Below are 26904 nucleotides of genomic sequence, written 5' to 3' on the forward strand. Positions count from 1 at the left end.
AAAAAAATAAAGAACACATAATGGCATTGCAAGTATTGTACAGAGTTTATCACTGATCTAAAAAGCACTCATATCCCCCGGTAACCTAACACCACTAACCGAGACTACGATTTCTGATCTGGACATAACCAGAGCATAAAAAGGTCATCGTACTGCAATGTTAACCTAGAAAGAAAAATATCAAAAGGAATCGATACTTACATCACGAGTATTCCTTCCCCTGTATCTTCAGTCTATAAAATATATAGTGTTTTCACCTAGGCCTGAGATTAGTAGGGTTAAAGATGGCTGCTGTGTTTCAAGAAGGTTTTTAACATGAAAATGGTTAGAGACAGACCTCTCTCTCCTTCCGTTTTCTGCAAGGGGAGTCAAAAAACAGTGACTGTTTTATAAGCTGTAAATTCCACTCTGTAAGACAGTATTAACAAAACCTTGGTAATAAAAACAAACGATCCTTTATCTCCAAAGAAAGCACATGTAGTGAGTAGTTATTGGTGGCTCAGTCTCACCCCCCTCCAATCTCATCTTCAAGAGGAAAAAAAATAATCATGGAGCAAGTTTAGATGCTCAGTAGCTGCAGGCTATCTCTTCAATTCCTGGAAAAGGTGAACCTTATTCTCTTCGGAGCAGACAGCATGAATGTAGCTCCACTGAGCTGAAAGCAGTGGTGCAAGAACACCAAGTTTATTTTGCCTTTGGGGTCCTCTCTATCACAGGAAATTCTCTCTGAAAGCAACGCTCCTCTTGTTCCCATAATAGAAGAGCACCACATAACCTGTTCTTGCCATGGACTATTTTGAGAAAGTGTCCAGCCTGCAAAACCAGGATTATTTTACAAGGACTTTTTTTTATTATTCACACTCAAGGAGGGGGGAAAGCACACTTTTACACACACAAGTAATTGAAAGTTATGGGAGAAGCTTTGATTAAGTAACATGAACTTAAAACTATTGTTTTCCCCACCCCTCTTAGAACATCCACTTGCTACTTTTGGACTTCAATCCAAAACAGAATTACTCACTACATAAATAAAACGCTGCTCATCTAACACCAGCCTGACAAAATCTGAAAACCTAATTCCAACCAGCAAATGAATGAACATTTCCAAAAGAGAAACTAAACATTAATTTGACTTTTAGACGGTAACAGTAGCATTTCACATCCTTAACTGCCAACAAAAACAGGAGAGGAAATCCCCATCATCCCCTGTGAAACCTGAAAGAGTCTCTGTTCTTGAACAAAAACATTCTTGTCTTTCAAAATCCTCTCACACACAACATGGAATGTTTCTCATGTACAGCCTAGTACTGAACACTTTATTTGCAACAGTTTAACAGTCATTAACTGAGCAACACCTGAAACCTTTAAATGCCACATTTTTACATATATTGAAATGACAGTAAATGCAACAGTTGTCTTATTTGTAAGCACATGACAAAAGTGATATACATCACAGATTTGCTGGTTCTCCTCATGTTCACCCATGTCCAGGGTCATTGTTCACCTGGATCTGAATGCACTTATTCCAAGAAAGTGGAATGTAATGAGGAAATATTAATGCATAAAATAAGGAAAGGCAAAAGAGTGATGTTCCCTCTTCAGCTTTGTAGCTGCAAAGTATTTTATATCCCAATATGATATACATTCCAAGTTACCTGAGTTTACACTTCGAGAGAAGTACCTGAAGCTAGGCCATAGGGTGGGCACTGTGCAACGGTTGTGGCCATATTTTTTTTTTTTTTTTTTTGCATTGTGTGTATTACAGAAGTTAGAAACATAAACACCTGGATCAGTTGTAAACATAATCCTGAAGTACAGTATTTTCCATAGGACACAACACAGCAAGACATTTTCTATTCAGACAGGCAACTTTTTTTTTATATATATATAGAGCTTATTTATACTGTAGAATTTGAAACAGAACACAGGACACAGTACTAATCTGGTCAAACATACTATGAAATGCATAGTCTCCACTTAAAACGCTTAATGATATATGGATTCCGCAGGCATTACTGCTTTCTCACAAAAAATGCTGAATGTGAATTCTGTCCCTGCCAAGAACAGCGTTGAGATATTTTTTCAAATGCTGCTAAGTATTCTGTGTTGTTCTGAAAGGTTGCCACCTCATGCAGACGTATATGAACTATTATCTCGTCAATCCTTATTTCAGGGCAGAGGCCTGCTCCACCTTGGTCTAGATTAACACATAGCTCGGAGGAGAGGAATGGTCGTCAGTCTGAATTTCCTGTAAAAGGGGCTGCTGCTGTTGGGACGGTTGCTGTGCCGGGACCTCTGTAGAGTCCATTGTGCTGGTGTCATCTGAGAGAGATGAGAAAGAGACCCGGGACGAAAGCTGCTCAACAGTCAGGGTGCTCAAAGCTGTGCTTTGACCAGAGTTTGGAGAGTTCTTCAGCGTCAGGTCTGAAGCAGGAAGGAGGGGGCCCAGAAGTTTTACAGGACAGAAAGCTGATCCGGTTGGGATGAAATTAACCTTGTTTTTGTCAGGACATGAAAAGAGAGGGGCTGAGACAGGCTGACGAGACCTACAACAAGAGAAAAGATTATATACCTGGCCAAGAAAGACATGTGACACGTAATGAACTTTGTGATTCTACACGTTGCTAAAATGTGAATGACAAGGAATGGGATTAATTGGACAGAGGGGCAAACATCTTCCATATTGGTAGTCAGCTAACTGATCCACAGCATTAAAAATAGTACCCTCACAAAAAATGCCTTAATAATTACTGGATAAACATGCAATTTCCAGCAAGAAAAATGTGCAGTACATATATGTGCATGAAAAAATGCCACAGTAATTAAAAATGGCACAAATTCTTCTTTAGTAAAAACAATGCAGCAACACCACATTTAGTCATATTAAATCCCTTTGAGGACTTCCATGAAATAGACCTCTCCTTTCCCACATTATATAATTCCTCTGGAGGTTTCCTCCACAACCCAACATTGCTCCTTCACCATCCAGCAGGCAATGAATGCTGTTAGAGCAAAGAACTTCCCTTTCTTACTTCTTTCATCCCCAGGAGCTAAGCATGCAACCTCGACAGCATGTGCCCAAATACTGCTGGGTGTAGGGGAAAAAGACACGATGTCCGAGAGTTTAATTTCCAACTTCTTGCTCAGGAAAAATACTGAGCAAGCCTATGCCGTAAGTATACTACAGTCTACAAACACTTTACACAGGTTTCATTCCATTTTTTAAGTTTTATACGTGTCAGAATGTAACCTATGCTTGCAACTGATAAAGAACTGCAAGCAGAGTTTGTTTTAAGCCACGCACATTAAAAAAGTTAATAAAAACAAATATGAAAAGAGGTTTATAAATGCTTAGGAAATTAAAAGTACCTTATCTTTTCTGCTTGGATTTTTGTTGCCTTTTATAAATGCACAAAAAGAGTTCAAACATAAACCACTCCATTTCCTCTTCAAACCAATGTGAAACACTTCAACTTTTCTTCTGTGCAAACTCTAAGAACAGTTTGCTCCTGAAAAACTCATCAGCTGGAATAGTTTATTCATCTGCAGTTGAATAGGCTCAGTAAACAGGTTTACTGCTTTGCAGATACCAGCTGATATAAAAGGCATTACTTACGACATTTCCTCAAAGACCTTCACTCGCTCACATCCCTCTGGGGGCTCTCGTTTGAACATGTAGCTGTTGTTTGGTTTGGGAGATGAGGCATACTTGGGCAACGGTGAGCTACTCCCACTGTCTGAAAATTTAAAGCAGTTATATTACTAGAGATTGAAAGTGGTTTTTAATTAAATTTGATTTCCAAACAAGATGCCTTTTTTCACAATTTAGCCACTGTGCCAGTTTGCTTCTACCACAATGCTTCCTTTATTGTAGGCCATTTCTAACACCCTTGCATAGCACATTTCTTCTGAATAAAAGCTTCAGTGCAGCAGTAGTCTATCAGATAACACCACATAACAGGAGAATATTTTTATCCAGAACACTGCCATTGGAAGAAAGCAGAGCTGCGATCCTGGAAACAAATAGTTCTTCGTTATGTACCTCAAAAAACACCAACGAACAAGGTAATATGCATAATACATGCAGAAGAATTACGAGTGGTAATGATAATACTCCCTCTCACTGTATTATAAAGACAGTTATTGAAAATGTGTGTATACAGTATGTATCTTACTTTAAAACATATTCTTCCCTGCGATATTGACCTCATTAGTCTCATGAATAGTTCAGAAGTTGCAAAGAAACAACGCACGTTTAACACAGGTACTGACACCTCATCATTACAATGCCCCACCTTACTTGTTTCATGGTTGTGAAGTTGTTTTAATATGCAAAATAAAACTTTCACAATTCAATTCTTTCACCACTAACTAGGGTACAGGTATTCTTCATAAATAACTGTCTGTGTGTATCTTACTAGACGCACTAGGAACTAAAGGTGTGAAGATCTTGGACATGAGGCAATAGGCAGATTTCTTTTTACTTCTCAGAAAATAGAAGAGAGAAGGCTCAAGTCTGGTAATGACAGAAGCGCAAATGTTTGAAAAATTTAGACTATCGAAGGTTCGCTTTAAACACTTGATAACATGACATTCAATGCATTAAGAAAATAAAGTAGGTACAAAAATAATTACAGAAAATTAGCTTTCTGCAGTGGCTTCTACCTTTTCAGAAGGGCAACATCTATCTCAGGATAGTATTAGTGGCTCCCTATTTTCTGCTTGGGCTTACAATTAAAAGAAAATGAAATGGCAAAGTTCAAGAGGATCCCCACTTAAAAATATACCTTATTTGGAGAAAAATAACTGCTCTTGCTTCAGCTCCTTTTGAGTCTTTCCACCGATGTGGGGTACCTTACAATTTTTAACCCAGATACCTTTGCTTTTCTGCTGTTGTCCATGTGTGCCTTTTCAGCAACAGTGGAAAACCGACCAAAGCGTCAAGCACCACGATCCAGACTCACTGAAGCATATATGGTTGCCTTTAACAGCTTGCAGCAGTAACTACATAAACATTTGTATAGCCCTGACTCAAACACAAAGGCTAAACATTAGAGGTTTTGAAACATCTCTACTTCCTCTTACAAGCCAACTCAACTCTCATGTCGCACTTCCCTCTGGAGATTTACTATGAAAGACATCAGAAAAAAACCCAACCCAGTTGAAGTGAACCTCAGTAGCGTATTGATTACTCAGCTCTGGCCTACTGCAAAGTGAACACACAACTTTTTACAGAAATTGAGGTTTTAACTGTAAAAAGGCAGAAAAGGCTTTGAGACAATACAGGTATTTGCCAAGCTGGGAGCATGATGGTCCATGGTCCTGTTGGCAAATTCCAGAGCTGGCCCACACAGCTCATTCCAAACATAGAAATCATTAATAGAAGTCAGACAGTTTGTTTTCTCCTTCTAATACTTAAAATAGAAGATCCAAGTTTCTATTTTAAAAGTTTGAGGCATAAAATGTGCTTCTGTTCATTCCGCCAAATAGTGGAAAACTGTGGAAGTACATCCAAGGAAAGAATCAAAGCAAATTCAAAGTTAAGTCAGTTCTTGGAAGATTTAGAGTCTTGTCTAGCCAGTTCGTTTTTTTATGAAGTTTTCAGTTTATTTAGCCCCGTCTGGCTGAAACTTCCTAAGAGACAGCTGTTAAACAAGTTACATAAAATTATATCGCCTAATTTAACTATTCTGTTTCTTTTTACCCTCCCCGCTTTTAACACTTTCTAAGAGGTTAGCTTTTCATTTTGACCAAGCATACACCACAGTACTATATGATAAACACGCATGGTTATTATTCACACATACAAGCTTGGTGTTGGTTCTACACGTACAGCAGCCGCGCAAGAACGGAAGGGTACTGGAAATATAGGCCACAAGTTGAAGTGGCAAGAAGTGGAATTGACAGCTTAAGCCAGTCTCCACTTGTGTATCCTGTAAACACTTAAGTGCTAAAGCATCACATTGTTAATCCTTAATGACACTGCAAATGTGTTATTTCTCAAACTGTGCTATTTATACGGGGTTTTTTTCTGTCTGAGAAGCTGCAATGCATGAGCCTTCACACAGGACTCGTCTGCAGGTTCCACTGGTAGCATGTGCTGGGTCAACATAGCTCAGCTGATGAACCCAACTTCATTAGTGACTGATGATTAACAGATGTAACCTTTACAGTCCATTTTGGTACTGAAACCATACAGAAGGCAATATGGAGCCTTATTACACAGAATTTCTAAGCATAAATATTCAAAAGGGATATATTCTGTTACCTAGAAAATGTTTAAGGTTGTTATTGAACACTAAAAATACTATTTTAACCAGATGACTTAATACCACAAATTTAAGCAAACTAAAGAGTTTGCAAAACATTTTGAGTGACAAACTTAAAGGAAACAAAAAACTTTGCCAGTGAGCCTTGGGATTTGTTTTGATAGGTTCAAAAATCACTTTTGTTTTTTAAAGACTATCCAAAGACTTCATATATAATTTTCATTAAAAAAATAGGAATCAGATGCCCAGAAGTCAAAAGTATCTTTGGTTCATCTTCATGAACATGGTGCTTACAACAGCCTGCTAGCAACAGCAAAAATACACAATGCTACAGAAAAGCACCTAAATCAAAATCCCTGAAAAACAGGTTATGCTCTTTATTTTTGTACAAAAAGCCCCAAATTTCATCTGCTTATACCTTAGGATGCCTCTGAACTTTACCTCTGTCACAGCTACTAAGTATGCTACGTAGCACTCTGAATTATAGCCTCAGGGACCAGAGTATTGTAATACAGATCTAGTGAAACCAAGAGCTTTAATGCAGCAAGCAAGGCAGTCCCTTACCTTGCAATGGGCTGGTGTTTGAAAACAAAATTATAAAGCCAGGTGCCATTAATATACCTTCTCTCCCACCCCTCCCTCTCTGCTCCCATCAATATCATTTAGTATCACTGCGCAGTTCGGAGCAGTATTGTGGACCTTTTCTGAAATCTAGCTTTCACTTTCTCTTGAAAAATTCAATGGATTTAGCAGGTTTCTTGCAGAAATGTAAACCAAACAGCTGATACAGTCCAAAGAGCAGCTGCGAGGGCCTCAGGCCAAAGCACAGCTTTGCACAAGAAATAGGAGATGCTTTAGAAATGTAAAGCAGTGCTGTGTCTGTACAAAGTGCTGGCTCCTCTCACTACTCATGTCTCTCAGTCAAACTACTAACCTTCCTTTCCTATTCAGCAACACACTCGGGAGCATTCATAAAGCTGATTTACCATTCAAAAATACAGTAATCCAAGCTATTCCTGTAGAGAGGAAAATAAAACCTCAACTTAAGTGACAGAAAAGTATCTTGAAATGTATGTCTACATTTGGTTATACATATATGCATATATATGTAACAGTCTTGCCCTTAAAAAAATGAATTTACACAAACGTGTTTTTCAAAACTTAAGCAAACTCACAGTTCTGTTCTTGAATCACAAAAACATTTAAAATGAAGGATCGAAAAACTGCATGAGTTTTGTTTTATAAAGTAGTAGTTAATATTCAAAACAGATGTTAATAAACTGTCTCTCAAAAGTTGCTATTCCCTTATAATTTCTACTTCCCTCCCTCATTTATCTATAATTAAACTATTTTTAAGATAACATTCTTATTCAGAACAACTGGCCTTCGGAATCTTAATGATCTGAGAATGAAAGGTGCCTTTTTGACTATACTTGTACAACCTCTGAACAAATTACTCTGTTGAAAAACTGCTATGCATTTTTCTAGTTTCTATTTGTCCTTAAAGTTGTGATGAGCAGTTCAGGCCTTTATCTTTCATACAGACAGTGTTAAGTATCTTAAACTGATTTAAAAATGCAGTTATATTAACTTTACAAACTGGCTATGACTGTCACCTATACACTACTACTAAAGCAGACTTTTGATGCAAACCTAGCATTAAAGTCAGTCTTAAAACCAAAATCCACACATCAGTATCTAACCATTGTGAAATTCATCAATAAATTTTACTCTGATTAGCTGTTCAAAAAATCCAAGACAGAAGATAACAACCCTTGAAAAGCATTAAGAAGGTTAGATGCACTATTTCAAACTGTCTTCACTCACTATCGCCAATAAAACACTGAAAATTCCAGTTACTGTGATAACTGACTACTAACTGGAAAAAGGAATTATTCTTTCCATTTCCTCACTTTTCAACTCATATTTGTTATCAGGACCTGTCAAGATGTTTCCTTGTGTGCTAATACTTTAGTAGATGTCTCTAGAGTGATTCAGTCTTGACAACACCTTACAATTCACATGCACACTGTAAGAAAGTGTGTGTGTGTGAGCCAATCTCTCTTATTTTTTGAGCATGGCCAACTATCATGCTGAGCTAAGGCTTCACTTTGATGTGTTTAACTTAAACATGTGCACACACTCACCTCCAGTTCAGGATTCGGACAGGTGGACATGTTTTCCACTATCTGCTTTTAAATCCAGGATGGGAAAGCAATACTTTTCAGAAACCAAGAAAAGTTATTATTTCTCCCACTGCCTTCCCCAATCTTATTTCCAAATTACTTTAAGAATTATTAAAAACAGAGACTTTTTACTATAAAAGCTTGACCTTATAAGCTCGAAATACCGCTGGCTTTAGCTTATCAGTAAGTCTACACTAGATCTTCCTCTGTGAAACTTACTATTAGCTTGTATGTTTTACCCAAACCCTGCATCCCTCATAACTAAAGTCCATGTTTCCAGCTGATAAAAGACTTAAGTCTACCTGACCAGAAGCCCAAGAATAATTTAATTAGTAAGCAGCTGTCAAAAAAATCAATCTTTTTTTTACACTGGGGCCTGTATTTTTATCCTACACGTTCTGTCAGTAAATCTTAATTACTGAAACTCCAGTTCACTCCCTCTACAACAACAAATGATGTTTTACAGACTTTGAAAAAAATTGCAGGATATTGACATATAAACACAAATTATTCAGAAATTTTGGGTTGTTGTGCAACATACACAGGCAAAGAATTACTCTTTCAGATTCTTCAAAAACTCATAACTGAGCTCCTCACCAAATAGCTTCAAGTGGATTGTAAGAGTTCAGAAGCAGAGCACTTTTAAAAAGCAGTCCAAAACTTCATCACCATTTTGATCAGCAAGTAACTCACCCATGATGAATACAGAGTCTACCACAAACCTTGAAACCTTTTTTAACATAAACATGTTACAATGTGATTCTTCACATTAGAATCTTCATAAATAGTTAAGACTCTTTGCTGTGCTCCTCTGACATATTTATGGAAGATGTTTGTGAAGTTTCACAAACAAGAGGGAAAAAAAATGTAAACAAAACCAGTTTTAAGATAAATCCTTAATCCCTCCACAACAATCAAACAAAAACAAAAACTGATGTAATGAGTAAAATGAAGGAGTTGTAAAAGCAGGACAACACATGCCTCCCATAGGTAAAGGCAGGCCATTCTACTCTCACCTTTATCACGGTCATAGAGTAAGTCTTCTGCAGAGCAAGGACTCCCATCCTGAGATTCAGGAGGGCAAAAGGGAGAGACACATGGTGAATGACTGCTGCAGCTGCTGCTGCGCTCCTGGACAGATGGAGTCTGAGTATCAATGCTTCGTGTACTACTGCTACGATAGTGAGCAGGTAACGGGGCCCTTCGACCATCAGGGATATCCAGCGGCTGCAAGAGAAACAAGCCATTCAGGTTACAGGGAAAAGATCAAACTCCTAAGCAAGGCAGCACTCGTAACTGAAGTAATGAGGCAAGGCCTTAAGAACAGCAAACAAGCCTTTTTTCAAAGAACAACCTCATACAAGAAAATGACGCAATGTACAATGTACACAACATACATTAATTACGCTGAATGCTGGGACAAAGTGCAGACATTTCAAGCCAACTGTATCCTCTTAATGCAATGTTAACACCAGCACACACTTCAACACATGCTAGTTTTAATGGTTTTGGGTAGGTTTTTGATACTTTAAAAAAGCAAACCTCTGTAACAAATAGATCTCTAATTATGCTTAATAATACAATTTTCAGTAAAGGCCACCGTTATTCTAAAGGAAAACCAAGTACTCTAGCAAAGATCATTTGGATAAAAGGGAAGGTATAAAGTGTCAAATACAGTGGCACACTATTGCCATAACAACTGAATAATTGCAAATGAAACCGTACAGGTTTTGCAAGTAAGTTGTAATTCTCTAGCACAGTTCCACACTCCACCCTTCACTTCTATAGGCGTCTCTGACAAAATGGCAACGAAGCAGATGATGCACAGGCTTATATAAGGTTCACAAGCTTTGTCTTGAACCAAAGGAGTACTGCCTGCTCGTATCAGCCTAGTTGGCACTGGCCAGAGCAATCTTGCATCCCATTCTGCAATATACTGTGTAGACATGTCCACAGTAGTAGACTGGCACATTCTACTTGCTTGTTCTTCCCAGTGGAAAACTAATTTTATCATAAAGACAACACTGCTTGAAATGTAAGAAATCAAATAAGAAATAGTGTTTTGCTTAAAAGTGAAGGGGAAAAAACGCCTGCAAGATTTAAATATCATTTTTGTCCTCACTTCAGTGAGGACTGTATTCAAGCCATTGATAACAGCTTAAATGTTCTAGCTACAAAAAATGTCTTTTTCCTTCTCACTTCAAATAAACATTTTTATTTTATTGCTTTCCTCTTCTCCATATATTCCAAAAATATAAACAGGCTGTTCTTCGGCCTAAAATTCAACCCAACACTATTCTGCTAGCAACAAGGACACAGAACATATTGGGCAAGCACCACATGCTCCCCTTTTCAACAACAGTCTATCCAGAAAACCACCACATATTATACAGAGGCAGATGTAGCAGAGCGGGAAGACCTTTTTCTTCTTACGAGCCTTCCACCAGTTAATATCATGTCACATTTCAGTTAAAAGCGAAGAAACACACTATAAAGAGAAGATTACAGTTGGTACATCAAACACTCAAAAGTTTGGGCACAGCTGTGTGGTCTGTTCCAGCAGCTCAGTTCACACCACGTGTGACTACGTGTTGCTGTTCCCATCACCCCCGACAGACCATGACTCATTCGATGCACAACATACACCTGAAGCATTATATTATTTGTAACACAGACAGAAAAGAGGTAGAAAACAAGACTGAAGCTGTAGAAAGAAAACAAAAAATCTCAATTATCGTAATAAAAAAAAATAACCGCTCTGCAGAGCAGCGATTTTATTTCCATCTATTCCATGAAAACTCTGCAAGATGCCAGGAAATCATCTGAACCAACCTCTCTCTTTTCCTGGCATCTTTTCTGGATGCCCAGTCTATATAGGATTCATTTGCAAAACTCTTCAACATTCACAAAAGCAGAAGCAGGCTGAGAGCTGCATTTTAAACTCCTAAAATGGCATTCAGGATCCTGAGATACCTGAAGAATCACATTATAAAAGCCAGGTGGATTTGTGTTTCTCTGTCATAAAGTGCAGATAATACCAACTTTCTTCTCACATAGGTGTAATAAAAAGAGAACAAAATTTCAGACACTCTCCTATTATACAAAAGCAAAACCCAGGAAGAAATCCAGATTTCTGACCTCAAAGCAAGGTTTAATAGCGAGCATTAGGACACATACCTAACGAGGAGAAAATAAAACCACCGAACAGCTGCTCATTAAGTGCATATACTATGCTCTACATAACAGGTAAAGCAAGGATTCTAGGGAGCAGAAAAAAAACCCCACTAAGTGTTCACATAATTAAAGACTTCAGTAAAACACAGATGTTCTTCCATACCTGGAGGAAGAAGAGTCTTGTGTAGTCAGGAAGTATATCACAAATTACATATTTAAACCTCCACTGATTTAAAACTTAAGGTTCAAGAAGTTATCCATATTTTTAGACATGCTTCTAAATATACGCACAAGTAGGAAAAGCTAAATATTTATTTACTTTCCAAGTAAAATAACTCTTAAGGCATAGAAAACACCAGCAAATATCTCATATTACTGTATTTCTGTATTTATCTTTCCCTTAATATTGAATCCAAGTTTTCACAAGTGCAAAACACTTCATGAAAATATCAACCAAAACTATTCCACTTAAATTTATGTATTAAACCTGATCAACATAAAAAAGTACTTTAGAAGTTGCTTTCCATGGGTCATGCCTGAACTATTTTAAAAACAGAAGTCCTCACAACCTTATAGCATAAGAAATAGGGTAACTAATTTGGTACAGCTGCTGTTAGTTTTCATAATGCTCAAAGCATGGAAAACCAGTAGGAATTACTGCATTCTATATGCTGGTTGGTTTTTGGCTTTTTGCAAGTGTCTAGTCATGTACTAAACTTACACCAAATGCATTCCAACTGGACACCTGCCAACCCCTACGGGACAGTGTGTTCTTGGACACAATTACTCACTATCCTCGTCTCCCTGCAAAGGTACGGAAACACTCAATTTGACAACAGCATGTGTTTCTCAATACACTGTTAAAATTCCCCACATCGTTTTCAGTATTGACTTTTATGCTGGAAAAAACCCAACCAAGAACACCCTACTTAGTAGCATCAGGATATAATGATGAATACTATGATATAAAACACCAATGGGAGCCTTAAAATAATCTGTTCTTCACAAGTCTTCCACCTCTTTGGGAGGCAACTTCTGGAGAACAAAGCATTCAATAACTTTGATTTAAAAGCTCTTCCCTAGACCAGAACACAATGGCAGACACAGGAAAGTGCTTCCTTCTACTACTTCCAGAAGCATTAGAAATCAAACAAGAAACGCATTAATCATTTTACACCTATTGTGTGATAGTCAGTCAAAATTTCTTCATTTTGGATTATGTCTGTGTATCTGAAGCTAGTTTTCATAAGATTTTCTTTCCTAATAGGACAACTATGAACGTGTCCATGTCCAGCTAGAGGGCACTTTTCATTTTCACAGTGTATTCCGTAAGGGGGAACACGTCTTACCCCCCAACTCCTACAGTAAGTCCATCATCTTCTTGTATCAAAAACTCCAGCGTTTGTGTTGTGGAGTCACAACAGGACAAACAACAAAAGCCTGTCACAACAACTTCACAAAAAGCTGATTCCCTCTCATCAGTTACAGTGAGAACAGAGACATGCTGACACAATGTCCTGGAAAGCTAGTCAACAAGTTATAACACAGGAAGGAAAATATATCCAGGATCTTTGAATAAATGCATTAGCAAATGAATTCAAGTGTATTAATAAATCTGAGAAGAAAGACACGATTAAGAAGTGACTCAAAAAAGCAAAGTTTAACTTAGTTTTATGAAAGAAGAAAGAGAATGCTTTCAGCCATGTAAGTAAGATGAATTAGCTGAAAAAATACACACATACATGGCTAAACTGAAAAGAAAAATATTTTGAATGTTTTGACCACTTGCAATGCAATCCCTCTAAATTTTATGGTCAATTAGATTATTAAAAGGTAATGACATTACTGTATCATCAACTATCTGAAATACAAAATAAGAAGACTCATGTATACAATATTTATTTTCACTTTTATAAATATTTATACTTTTACAAGTACAATTTCTATTATCATTAAGGTGTTATAAAAAATAAAGGGGCAGCATTCAAAAAACTAACAGAACTAAGTCAGCACAAGAGAAAGACGACAGTAGCTTTCTGATTTCTTCCATTCATTTCTAACAAGGTAGTAGGTAAATTTGGGGAGGAGAAAAAAAAAACCACACAAAAAAACAACCCACCAAAATTAAAGAATTATTGAGCTGCACTTAAAATAAGAGTAATACTCCTCATCAGTGTTTGAAGTAGGTTGTGTTATCCCCCAAATCTTTCCTAGCAAATGAATACAGATTCACAACAGGGTGCAGTGTTTTATGCAGCTGGGTGTATTGATTCATATGAAAATCAAGGTTTGAACATGCACTGTTAAAACTGTGAAGTAAACATGAAAACAGGTTAAAAGAAAACAGCTGAGAATCTAGATGCACACCAATCTTACAAAAGAGTCTACAGAATAATTTATCCTTCACATATCACCCCAAGCAACCAACTATCTTTGACTGCTATTTTAAAAAATACTTTCTAAAAATACAGAATGTTACAGCAAGAAAGAATGGCAGAAAATTGAAAAGAAAAACAAACTGATTGACTTGCAGGGAAACTAATGAAGTCTGGTTTCCTATAGCTTATCTTTTCTTCAATAATTCCGAACCTTTTACCTAGCTTCCCCAACTCGCCCAGGCTAAAAATAAGCTAAGTTGTTCTATCGAGAGAAAGTTCATGAGCAGTAAGATTGAGTAAATTACTCATTATAAACTTCTGTAAGTAAGCTATGAGATTAGTAAACTCAAAGGCAGTGCTAGGAGGCCCACTTTAGGACCCACTAGACCACACTTCACAGAAATTAAGATACATAGCAGGAAACAACCCTCTGCCCATGAAGATGGACTTGACTTCAAGGGCAATATCTAATTTATGGCTTTCTTTTGTGTCTGAAGATTCTCCACAGATAGATGCTTGGAGGAGGGGTTCACTATTGCCGTGGTTGTGTAAACTGCTGAGCACCTCTGGCCCCAATCCAAAAACGCACTTAAGTGTGTGCTTAACTCTTTTGCTGGATCAGTGCCAGTACACTCAGTAACTTAGGAGACTGAGTTCTGCATCCCGAGTAATAAGCTGTTAAAGCCCAAGGACAACATTTATGAAGATGATTGTCTGATAAGTAAATGAAATGTTCTTTGACCATAGATTAGAACCCTAGCCATAGCAACATCAGTGGTGGCACTGTCATACGTACCTTTATATACTCTTTGGAGATGGTACAACAAGGTTGAATGATTTGGGTTTTCTGTTTTGGTTTGTGCGTTTGTTTTTTAACTTACCCCCTGTTACAATACACACCCTTTATAAAGGGATGAGACAGCCTTAAGAAAGCAAACAACACAACTTCTACTACTACTACAGTATTTCATTCTTCAGACTGCTTTGTCCACATGACAGTCTTTAGAAAAGCCAAGACTAAAGTTTTATAGCTTGACTTGTACAAGGAATTGCTGTTACATGACCATTCAAGAGAAAAGAACCTACATCTTAGAGCATCTTAGAAAAAACAGTAGGGTAGTTTATTTCACAACAGAAAGTTTTCATTGGCTATGTAGGAAATAGTGACTGTAAACCAAGTATTTCACATTTTAAGCGTCATCTCATCACTCCAGTGCTCCTCAGTGAGGATTCCAATGCTCCAGTTCTCTCACCGTAAGAAAAGATGTCTCTTTTGTTAGTATTTCCCATACAGATATCTCCTATGACAGATCACAGTGGTTTCATGGAAGTAAGATGTTCCACATTCAGTTTATTGAATAAAAGCATTAAGACCAAAAAGCTGAGGATAGGACAAGTAGCTTAAGTCTTGCCTAAGAATGCAAAATGAATCCAATTAATTTATCTCCCAGTGTCTAATTTCTTACTACTGTAGCCTGCAGTATCTATATTTTCAAGTTCTGGTGTTTTTGCACAAAACTTTCAAGTTTTCTACAGAAAGGATTCTAAACAAAGTATCTTTGGCTAGAGGGCCTTTAAAAATCAAAACAAAGACAAAACCAACCACTCTAAAACACAGAATCAAACCTTTTTTAACATTTCTTTGAAGAAAATTATTTGTAGTTTCAGCCACAAGGAAGGTTTCCCATGCGTTTATAGAAAAGAAAAAAACACCATAAACATGTTAATATAAGCTTACCTTGGATACTTCTTCTTTTCCACTGTTTTCCTTAATGAATACTTTTTCCAGTTCGGGGCTTATTCCTTCTACATTACACGGCACGCGTGAAACAGTTGATTTTGGCACCGAAATGTTTGACAGTGGCATAGGGACTGATCTGGAAATAGAAGCCTAGAAGGCAGAGAGCAACATCATTTGAAGCTGGAAAATGGAATAAAGACAGAAGTCTGAGACCCATACTAAAACAACTAAGTAGTAAGAAGCCTGTGCATTAATTTTGCCATCTAGAAGACCATCTTTAAATGAAAATAAATGCTTGCATAAATCAAAAGTCACTAAAATCACCTCTACTTAACTCAAGTGTTCTATAATAAAAGCGTTCTACTACTTCACTTATCAGTATGTAGGCAGGTATATGTACTTTCCAGAAGTACAGACTACTGAATACACAGTAGGGGCATGCAGAGCACGCAGGGTGCTGATGGCTTAACTGGGATCCAAAAGGCATTTTCTAACATTCCTAAAGCTTAACCACTTTACTGAAATATTCCACCTAATGCACTTTTATTCTCTTTTGTGGCTTTAATGAATGAAAAACAAAACATTCATTGTGAACCTTTAATGTCATTATCGTACAACTTTTCAGAACTTTATGTCAAAGGTCTTAAAGCATTCTAAGAATCAAGTATGTAAATAGATACAAGTATGGTATGGTTTTCAGAAAAAAAACTGTTGAGTGGAGCTCCGTTACCAACAAGAATCATTCACGAGAGTGTGCATACAACTTGCACAGTCAACCTCAAAAGCTTTACCTTGGCACCAGCTGCATAACACAGATGCACCTATGCTGACAGCCATGAACAGCGTTCACTTCCAATCTCTGTCTTCCTCTTGTACACTGAATCACAGGATGCTTAAGACAAAATGTAAAATTTCTTTTTTGAGTTCTTGCCAAGTGAGCCTTGCACAACATGCAGCTCCGAAGGTGCATGTCACTTGTGTGGAGGCATTCTCTGACAAAACACACTGCCTGCAGGATGGCTTCCCACAGTGGTGCCAGAACTGAAAACTACAACAGCCTCAGAGAACACATCCTTGAGAAAACAAAACATTACGTAGATCGTGACAAAGTGGCCTCCAAGTACTAAAGAATGTTTCTTCAAAGCACGTGTCCTAGGTGGATTTCAGCCTGTGTCAAAAGACTGTTTACTGGAACTATGAAGAGTGGCACAGGTACCTTAACAGCTTACTTTGTACAGAAAAGGGGTTTGCTTTCCATATCATATGTTACAGAGGCATAAAAATTTCAGGAGTGTCCTCATCACAAGATTAGGTTTTAACCACAAAGTTTTATCCAAAAAGAAGGAACATAATGGATCAGGTATCACAGCTCAGCCTCTTCTTTCTAAAAGACTAACTATTTTAAAAGGCAGTGAGGAAATACAAAGACAGAACCAACATTTCAGTTCAACTAGTGGCCTGTTAGCAACATGGGGTCCAAGTTAAGGATCCACTATAGGTGAAATTTAATCAGAACTCAAATGTCTGTGCTGTCAAATGAGACAAGATTAACTGCTTTCTACAAGTGGCTTAAGGTTCACAAGTGATTGACTGAACCTTGCTTCAGCTTCAGAACTCATAACTGGGTTTCAATTTCGCTAGCAGTCTGTAATGGCTAAAAGACACTGCATGGGCCATCCTCCATTGAACCCTGCTGAGAATCTGGTTCATGGTCAGCTTATTTTGCCAGGTAATCTGTCCAAAGCTATATTTCATTTGTGTCAGCATCTTCATAACAGGAGAAATACAGATAAAGCACAAGCGAATTTTTATAACAATGAAACATGAAAATGACCTGAAAACAAAAACTGTCTTAACCAGGCTGGTGTTAAAATGATCAGATATATTACAGTTTGCCTAAACTCCCACATCACTTTGAAAAATTGGTAAATAATAAGACAGCAGAAAACAATGATGTCACACTAGGAACCTGATCTTAACTTCTCAGAGAGGAGGACACCAAATCCATAGACTGATGGACAAGTCCTATCATCACAATGTTCATTCGTACAGAACATGAGATTGGTCATCAACATAATCTAGACCTAAGATTTTGCATCCTAAAGATTAAGTCTGATTGAGATTTCACAGTAAGGCACAGTGTACAGAACAACAACAGGCTGATGATAGCAATTCTTTCCATTTAATATAAAGGAAGTGCTCAAAGCATACTGTAACAACAGCACTGTAACTGCCACTGCAACCACAAGCTCTTGTGCTAGAAGACAGGAACCTGTACTGACAATGATTCTGGACTTCCATAACAACCAGCAGGGATGTCTCCAGACAAAATCATGAAGAAAAGGGATTTTTTTATCCTGCAGTGTGACAGTCCCTGTAGTCACCAATCATGGAGTACTGTGGCAATCATTATCTTGATTTCAGTTGAGTTTAAATTCAAGATGAATTATGACTTTCTTTTTAGAAAATAAACACCACAATATTGTTTTCCTTGATGTCATGTGCAAATTGCCACTCTGGCCAGGAACTGACCAATAAGCAAAGCATCAGATTCTTAAAATGGGACTAGGAAATGAGATATAAATAAATAAAATATAAATAGCTAATATGTAAATAAATAAATAATGGAACCCTTAAATTTCTGGTGATACAGTATCATTGACTTTTACTGATGAATACATGGTAAGGTGAATTATAAGTCTGTCTGTAACAAGCCAGTTAGTGTTCTGCTTGCTGCTCAAAAACTGATCAATTGCTGGACTCCCAATTCAGACTGCCTACCTTTGGTATTTTCTTTACCAGCTCAGATGAAATTAGATTGCAAAACTGATAAGCAAATATATTCCAGAGAAACAGAGGTTTTGAAAGCATACCGCATAAATCAGTCTTGGAAGCAAGTATGTATTCCTGGAAATGCAGTCTTAACTGGCCATGCTCAGAATTTTTACAGCATCTTAATGTATTTTAGTTGTTATCCTGCTACAACCCTTCTTTATTTCGTTATATGACAATTATCAAATAAATTTCAGCAAAGATGCATTTGTATCAGGTTGTTAAGCATTTCAGTGTACAACACAAGAAAAGAAACAAAGACAGACATGAAGAAACAGCAGGCTATTCACCCAAGACTGATGAGGTAGGAGGCTGTTAATATAAGCAACCACGTACTTACCTGAGTCTGACTGATTGCTATATGGTTGCCATGGAGAGGTGACTGACGTTCTTTCTCTTTACTGTGACGACTACTCTGCTTACTGCGCTGAAGCTGCTGCCTCAGTTTGGCAATCTGCTGGAAAGAAGTTCAGGTGAAGTGATAATGGGTTATCTAATGGATAACTGCTCAGATCTTCCCATATAAAGTGAATCACAGACATTGTAAGTCCTCTTTGGAGGACTTTACAAGCATATGGGACTGCCTTCCCTTAAAGCATGAGCATTAAAGCTTCTTTCTGCTTATTAGATATTTTCTCCAAAGTATCTGCTCTATTCACCAACCTGAATATGACAGCAGGCTTAGTTTAATTACTAAACTTCCTCATTTACAAACAAGCACTGTAATAACCGATGCAAACAAAAGTAGTCAGAATGAGAATTTGTAGCAATTTTTGGCCTATAGCTGGTTTAAACTGGGGAATACGAAGCCTACAGTTTAATTTATTTGATCTTAAACCAAACCAAAGTTTTCCAATGATCATTTGTTATAAAAGCAAAGAGCCTTCACAAACAACTGGCAATCAATATGCATTGCTCATCTTTGAGAACTCATTTAATAGCTCTTCCCTGCAGGCTAAATTATAACAGATTCCTTCAGGCAGACAGAATTATCTTTTCTGCTGTCTGCTGCAAAGAAGTCTAATCAAAAAGTTACATATTTTAAAGGTCAAATGCAACTAAAGCTATTATCCATTTAACCTGCTCCTTAACAAGAAACTAAAGAATTTCATTTGGATTCCTCCACTCATTTATTCCCCCTGGATAATTTCTATATGAAAGAGTATTTACCCCTATAAGCACTGTCTCAGGAGTTTAGACTATGTGCAAATTCAAACAACAGGTACAGATGCTTCCTTAAGACTGAATAATTCTTTCCTTTGGGCTCAAGTTCCACTCTTCCTCAGGCTCAGCATGCTGGCATATAAGGCAAAGCATGCACGGCCCCATTTCATTTTTATCTCAACTAGAGATTCAATTTTTAAAAACCTAAAGGGCAAGTAAGACATGAATGCACTTGGAATTCCTATTTCAAAGAACTTCATCAGCTGGAAAGTAACCTCTCTTCCTGAGTGACAGCTTACAAGTACCTACACTCTGTGGTTAACTCCAAGTAGTTAAATATATCAGTGGTGCTCTTGTGAAGCAACTCTGTGGTAGAGAATCACTTCACATCATTCTTCACAGTGTCAGGGATGACAGTGCTTGGTGAAGATGTCTGGATGGAGATTTGCTCCAGGCTGTGGACTTTTCTTTGTGATGCTTCTGGTATCGCTCACAAAAGAAGGATGCACCTTTAAGGCTTCATATCAGGTCTTGCCACAGCTCATTATCCATATTCAGAGAACTGTTAATCAGAAACGGTTGAATACCTGGGTCTTTCAACAACAGACAAACAGTTTAGACTTCCAAAAGGGTCTGTGTGTAGAATACATCAATACAGAGCGAGCCTCAGTACAACTGAGTTTCTAACACAGGCAAGCTAGATTTGGAGAACTGGGAGAGCAATCCTTTAATGAAAGGTGCAACTCAGGCACCATGCTGGAAGAAACTTTGAATATTTCTTGCTTGCTGAATATCTCTACACCTTGAAGTATACTTAAGTATGAATCTTGTCTATACCACTGGTAATATGCATGCAGTCTAATATAACTAATGGCACAAACATGAGAAATAAGCAAATTAGGTCAGTTCTTTACAACACTGGAATCATCTGAGTATCCTGACAGTTTTCATTTAAAGGAGACCTAGATGCAGACTACTAATATGAAGGAGCATGTCCTATATCACCATTCTTATCCAAATGCTCATTACCAGCTAATAGGTTGTATTTCTACGCATCAGGCTACACAACATAGTAACTTCCTACTGCTGAACAAGCCACAAGCGCCACATTAATCAGAGCATTCTCTAGCTCATTCATGAATCATTTGTTAATAAACAAGTTAGCCAGTAGGTCACAGAGTAAAACAAGCATGAGAAATTCACCCTAAATCTCTGCATACAGTCTTTTCAACTGATATATGAAAGCGTGTAAGAAGTGAAAGCTCTCATATTCAATTCTCTTTTATTCCAAAGTCCTTTTCAAGTACTCTGTTAGAGCAAAAGGGACCTTTCAATAGGGGGTTGCTGGTGTCAGTGTAACAGATACAGCATACAGAGGTGCTTAAAGGAAGTGAAAAATCAGCTGTATGAAGTAAGTATTTAAAAACCTACACAAATTGAGAACTATTTGGTTTAAATCCTGGGGTTTTCCAGTTCTGGGTAAATTCCAGTTTGGGGTAAACTGCAACTAAAATTGTCCCTATTCAACTCCAACAGATTTTCAAACTACCTATTCCAGTGGAAAGGGGGAAAATACCAGTGGTTCAAACCACTACTTGGTTTGTGTCCAGTACAAAGACTCTGTTAAAATAATGTTAAAGCAGTATGGCATTATCTTACAAGTTATATTCAAGATTTCATAAGAACAACTAGTACATCCCTTCAGAATGAAAAAAATCATTCTTGTTAGGAGGTCATAAAAAGGTACACTATCATTACAAGGTTTATGCTGAGAGCTAGAGTTGTAACACTTTTAGAAGACCCACCTCAAGAAAGCAAGCATTGTCTATTTCACTGCTCGACAGAGTCAATCCTGACATTCACCTATTTCAGTTCAAGGGCAAAAAAAATTTTCAACTACCTAAAGTGATTTTTTTTTTTCGTTAATATGGTAATACAGAATTCATTTGCTTGCTTGGGATCTTAAGTCTATAACAGTCATTTTTAGGTGGTGGTGGTTTTTTTTTTTTTTGGTAATGTGAATCTTTCAAGAGTTCCCAGTTCTGTTAAATCAATGCATTTAATTGTAATAGCTCTCAAACTAACCAAGGAAAAAATATGATTTCTAAATTTAAAAGCACATTCAATCTTTTATCAAAACCAATTAAAACTATGCATACAAGAAGTTGGTTAGTTTACAGTATCAACATAAAAAATACATGCTAGAAATCATTCCATTAATTGTTGGAACAAGAAAACATGAATCCAAATTGCTAAGACAAGCCAAGGAAACTGTAAACAGCTATCTACTTGTTTACTTTTCAAATGCTATGGGAACCAGTTCAAACTGTGGAGCAGAACTACTGTTACCCATGTTACGAGTAACAAATGCAGTTGCCCAGGAGAGGCGATACTTTTATTTCTATCACTTAAGCTCTTGCTTTCAGACGCCTATAATTTGCCAGGTTTTCTCTAAAGTGTACCATGCAGCACTTAGCTCTCCTACCCCCTTCCCACCAGAGATTTCAACGCAAGTATTAGAGCTGCTTTAAGAATGAGATCATAAAATGAAAGGGAGGTATAAATCATTTTACCATTTTATGTGCTATAATACATTATTGTAGCTTTTTACCTGGGAAGCTCTGATGTCCAATGCTTTGGAAGAAAAAGCCAAACATTTGTCTGGGGGTCCCTTATGCCGGGAATGTGCCCCTCTACTCCCTTGGAAAAGCCTTTACATTTGGTGAAGCTTTTACAAAAATTTCAGTTTGCACAAGTTCAAGCAAGATGTCTGGAACTGGCAGCTACATTTACTACCAATTCTGTCTTCATTGTGCTTTACAGTTTAAACAGAACTGCCCCAGAGAACTTCTTCCAGAAACTGCAGATTACTGTGGCACAAAGAAACTGAGTGCACAGATACTGCTGATCTTGAACAAATTCTTAACACCCACCACACAGGCATTAGGTAGCCAAATAGAGAAGGTAGAACCAGGACTTACAAGTGAGAGATGGGAAAAAGTAAGGGATAAAATAGAAGCCAAATGATAGAGAGAAAGAACAAACAAGGAGCTGGAAGGTATGTGAGCAAGAGCTCAAGTAAAAGACAACAGAATGAGCTGGATAATGCATGCAGAATGACACTGGGACTATGAACCTAGGGAACTAGAAAAGGCAAGAAAACTGGTTTGAGAAGCTGGAAGAAGGAAAACAGAAGTGAAAGAACTATAAGCTGAAAAAGGAGAGGTTTTTGGGTGAACAACCACTGCAAAATTTGGACAAAAGCAGTTCCTTTCCACACACCCCATTTTTTCTATTACTGTGTTCTATCAGAAAGGAACCACAAAACCCCTCAGCCACATGTTTCTTGTCCTGCTCCCGTGGTCAGTCCATGAAGGGAAAGACAACTTAGCACAATGTACTGCTGTTAACGAATGGCAGAGACTTGCTTACAGATAGGTTCGACTATCACTGACAGTCACTGCTCTGTGGCGAAGACAAACTGCTTGTTGCAGAACTGGATAGGGAACTGCCAGAAGATGAAAGATGGTCTCCCAGTAAAAGCAAGCAAACATTATCCTGGAAGTACAGACGCTATTCCTGCCCCTGCTACAATTCCTTTGTGCTGGTAGGTAAAGTTTAAGCCAGAACTTTTCATACACACAACTCCTTCTTCACTAATTTCTGGGCATTTGATCTGTGATTTGGTGTGCTTACTCACAGCTAGAGATGAAGTCACCCAGGCAACTGAAGGGACATGTACTAATAAATTGACAACGATGGGTTTCATAACAGGTACTCAATGAGATGGGAACAGACAACCTTCTTGGGAAAGGCCTCTCTTTGGCCTTAGACCTCATCTTTAAAAATGAGGGTATTGCCACATTGGAATGCAAGATTATCCCATATTTGTCAAATCTGATTTTAAAATTCAAGTAATTAAATTTACATCACTGTCCTGACAACTATTCTTCCCATTAACGGCTGTCTGGAAGAGGATTATATATTGCCAGTAACACCATTTCCTTAGACAACTCATACATTTCTTCTCATGTTTGAATGTCTTATTAAACAGGGAGCCAGGAAAGAAGATACAAAAAGCCCAGAGTATCAAAGAAAAGTCCCACCAACATGAGAACGTGCTGCAAGATTCATTTCTTTAAAGAAAGCTGTAACCCTTGGTGAGACTGCACCCTTCCTGACAGGGGCACAAGGCTCACCGCAGGCCAGTTACTGGGTACTGCACAGAGCTAGAGTTACACGAACTCTGGACAGAATGGAGTTTACTGGCACAAAAGCTGAAATGCTGCCACTTCAGCTGAGATTGAAACCAGCTTACTCTATTTACTTCCTCATGATGCAAATCCACCTCACTTTTGGTGGATTCTTTCTAGTCGCAATTGTAGTCTATAGCAAAATACATAGGATTAAAGAGCATTTCAAGTAATCATACCATTACTGTATCAATACTTATCCTCCTTTTTCATTTGTGAAAATTACGTCCTCCATCTCCACCCTAAAACTTGACCAGAATTTCTGAACAAGAATACGCCAACATACTAACTTACACTTTCTTTAAGGACTGCAGCGTTAAAGAACAGGTAACTCTGAACAGAAAAATTAGGCATAAAACAACCACCACTCTCAACTCTTACATTGGAGGTAAAACTGCTTCAAAAGCAAGAGAGGGGAGGAAAAGGGTGCAGTTTCCTAGATTCCAGATAGGGATTCAAAAACTTCTTTGGCATATCAAAACTTGAAAGGCTCCACTGTGCAAAACTTCTCACCTCTTTCAGTTGATCAGCACTTCCCCATGATGCTGAGCGCTGATGTGATCTCTTTTCTGCTCCTTCTTCAGCCCAACAGCTAGGTGTCTGGAGGGGGTGGGGGGAAGAAAATACACTGTACTGAATTCTCCAGGTAAGAAAAACTTTAGGCACAAATTATTGCTTTACTCTTTCTACAGTGTCAGAGTTGAGGCATTACACATGAAGAATAAATTTCAGAATCTGAGCTGCAGCAGTATTAGTCTCAATACATTAAAAAAATACAGAAAACTAATTTCACAAAGGATGAAGACAATGTACATCACTAAAAGGGGAATCAGAGGCTTGAAAATCACAGGGGGGAAATAAAAAAAAACCCAACCCACAACAAACTTACCTGACTACTCCTCTCTGTACTTTGGCATCCATTTCTAGTTTTAAGTCAGTGGAGAGTTTAGAAAACCACAAGATTCAAAAAAATTATACAAATAAACTCAGAGACCAAAAGCCAGGATCCACATCTCCCACCCATCTTTCTTAATCACTGCGTCACAGAATCATAGAATGGTTTGGGTTGAAAGGGACCTTAAAGATCATCTAGTTCCAACCCTCCTGACACGAGCAGGGACACCTTCCACTAGACCAGGTTGCTCAAAGCCCCATCCAGCCTCGTCTTGAAGACAGCCAGGGATGGGGCATCCTGTTCCAGTGCCTCACCACTCTCTCCATGAAGAATTTCTTCCTGATATCTAATCTAAACCTCCTCACTTTCAATTTAAACCCATTACCCCTTGTCCTGTCACTACAGGCCCCTGTAAAAAGTCCCCCCCCAGCATCCTTGCAGGCCCCTTAAGGTACTGGAAGGTGCTATAAGGTCTCACCGGAGCCTTCTCTTCTCCAGGCTGAACAAGCCCAACTCTCTCAGCCTTTCAACACAGGAGAGGTGCTCCAGCCCTTGTTCGCTCCAAGAGGTCCATGTCCTTCTTATGTTGGGGGCCCCAGAGTTTCCTACTTCTTGCTAACTCTAACTAGATACAGAGTTTTATTATTCTTGACACTGACCTACATGAGCAGAAGAGTAAAGAGCAGGCCTTTTCCAGCTTTGTCTGCAAGACCAAAAGTTTGGGGACTGACATTGGATGTAAGAGCTATAAAGTAAAGCCCCAAAGATTGAGAAGGGTCTGGAAGACAGTTCTCCCAACTCCTGTCCTTATTCAATCCAAGACTATTATGAAAATTGAGGGTACCTACCAGCATTTCTGAACAACAGAGTCACTGGCTATCAGAGGAGCAATGGGGACATCTAAAATCCAGAGAGAGTTTGGGGTATGAACCATATAGAACTCACTGCTACAGGCACATACACAAATTCATTGAAAGGGAAAAAAAAACCCCACAGGTAGGGGTGTTTTGTTTTGGTTTTGGGGTTTTTTTTTGGGTAGCAATTCTACTAGTATTTGCTGAATCTTTCACAACAAGGCCACAAGAAATTAAACTACACCACTGAAAACAACAAGAATTTGGTAGTTAAGTTTTTCAGTGAGGGACCATGTCGCAGTTTAACTGCTGATACTTCTCCAAGGGAGACAGGACCCCATCCCAGCAAGACAGATAGGATCTGGGTCCACCCCCCTGCAGGATTTCCTTCTCGTGCATTGAAAGCCTGTTCCTCCAGAGCTTTCCTTACTCTTGCTTCCTCTCTAAAGTCTATAAACTTCTGCACTACTCGCACCACACACATTGCAGACACTGTTTTGCTCAGGAGGGAGGCCGGGCATCGCTTTTATAAACAATGTACTGCCATAGGTGACAGGCTGCAGGCCATATAATACTAACTCATTGAGTGCTAATATTTAATGTGCTAAGTCACTTCATGTGCACAGGCCTATACATCCCACTTGTGGTTTTGGCGAGCCTGGCACTTCCCATGTTTTTGGTGGGTTTTTGTCCTCTGTTATTTTACACCAGCATGAATGCTTCCACCAAAGGCCCAGCAAGCTGTGTGGATGATCAGAAAGCAAAATGGGGGAGGGGGCGTGTGTGTCAAATGCAAAATGGGGGAGAGGGGGGTGGTGTCAAATTGAGTCAAGTCACAACCTTTCAAAATATACACACAAGTATCTGTATACAGGGAGCAGGCTATTTCTGCCCGCCACTTTTATTTGCAGTATTAGATTATAAATCCAGTATGATGTTCCTAGCACAGTACTGAAATCAGATGATGTTATTATTAATGTGCTACTTATAGCAAGCCAATCTTCTTCAAACCCTACAAAGTGCTACTTATATTATAACCCTTACTATATAAGTTTTGGTTTGTAACACCAAATCCTTATATTCAAGTAAAGCTAAAAAAATAACCAAAACACACCACCAAACAACACTCCCTCCCCCCTCCCCAAAACCCAGAAGTAC

General features: G+C 38.2%; 1 protein-coding gene across 1 annotated transcript in view; it reads right to left on the bottom strand.

Annotated features, from left to right (window-relative positions):
* Positions 1-1731: 1731 nt before the first annotated feature.
* GLCCI1 (glucocorticoid induced transcript 1) overlaps positions 1732-26904 on the bottom strand; it is a 47176-nt gene continuing 22003 nt past the window's right edge. The window contains exons 3-8 of the mRNA XM_010151061.1: positions 24511-24597; positions 18921-19037; positions 15746-15898; positions 9472-9682; positions 3617-3737; positions 1732-2546 (exon numbers count right to left, since the gene is read on the bottom strand). Of these exons, the coding sequence (XP_010149363.1) occupies positions 2198-2546; positions 3617-3737; positions 9472-9682; positions 15746-15898; positions 18921-19037; positions 24511-24597 (1038 nt within the window). The 3' untranslated portion in view covers positions 1732-2197. The remainder of the gene's footprint in view (positions 2547-3616; positions 3738-9471; positions 9683-15745; positions 15899-18920; positions 19038-24510; positions 24598-26904) is intronic.

The sequence above is a fragment of the Eurypyga helias genome, unplaced genomic scaffold (assembly GCF_000690775.1).
Source record: "Eurypyga helias isolate BGI_N326 unplaced genomic scaffold, ASM69077v1 scaffold20054, whole genome shotgun sequence".
Classification (NCBI taxonomy): domain Eukaryota; kingdom Metazoa; phylum Chordata; class Aves; order Eurypygiformes; family Eurypygidae; genus Eurypyga; species Eurypyga helias.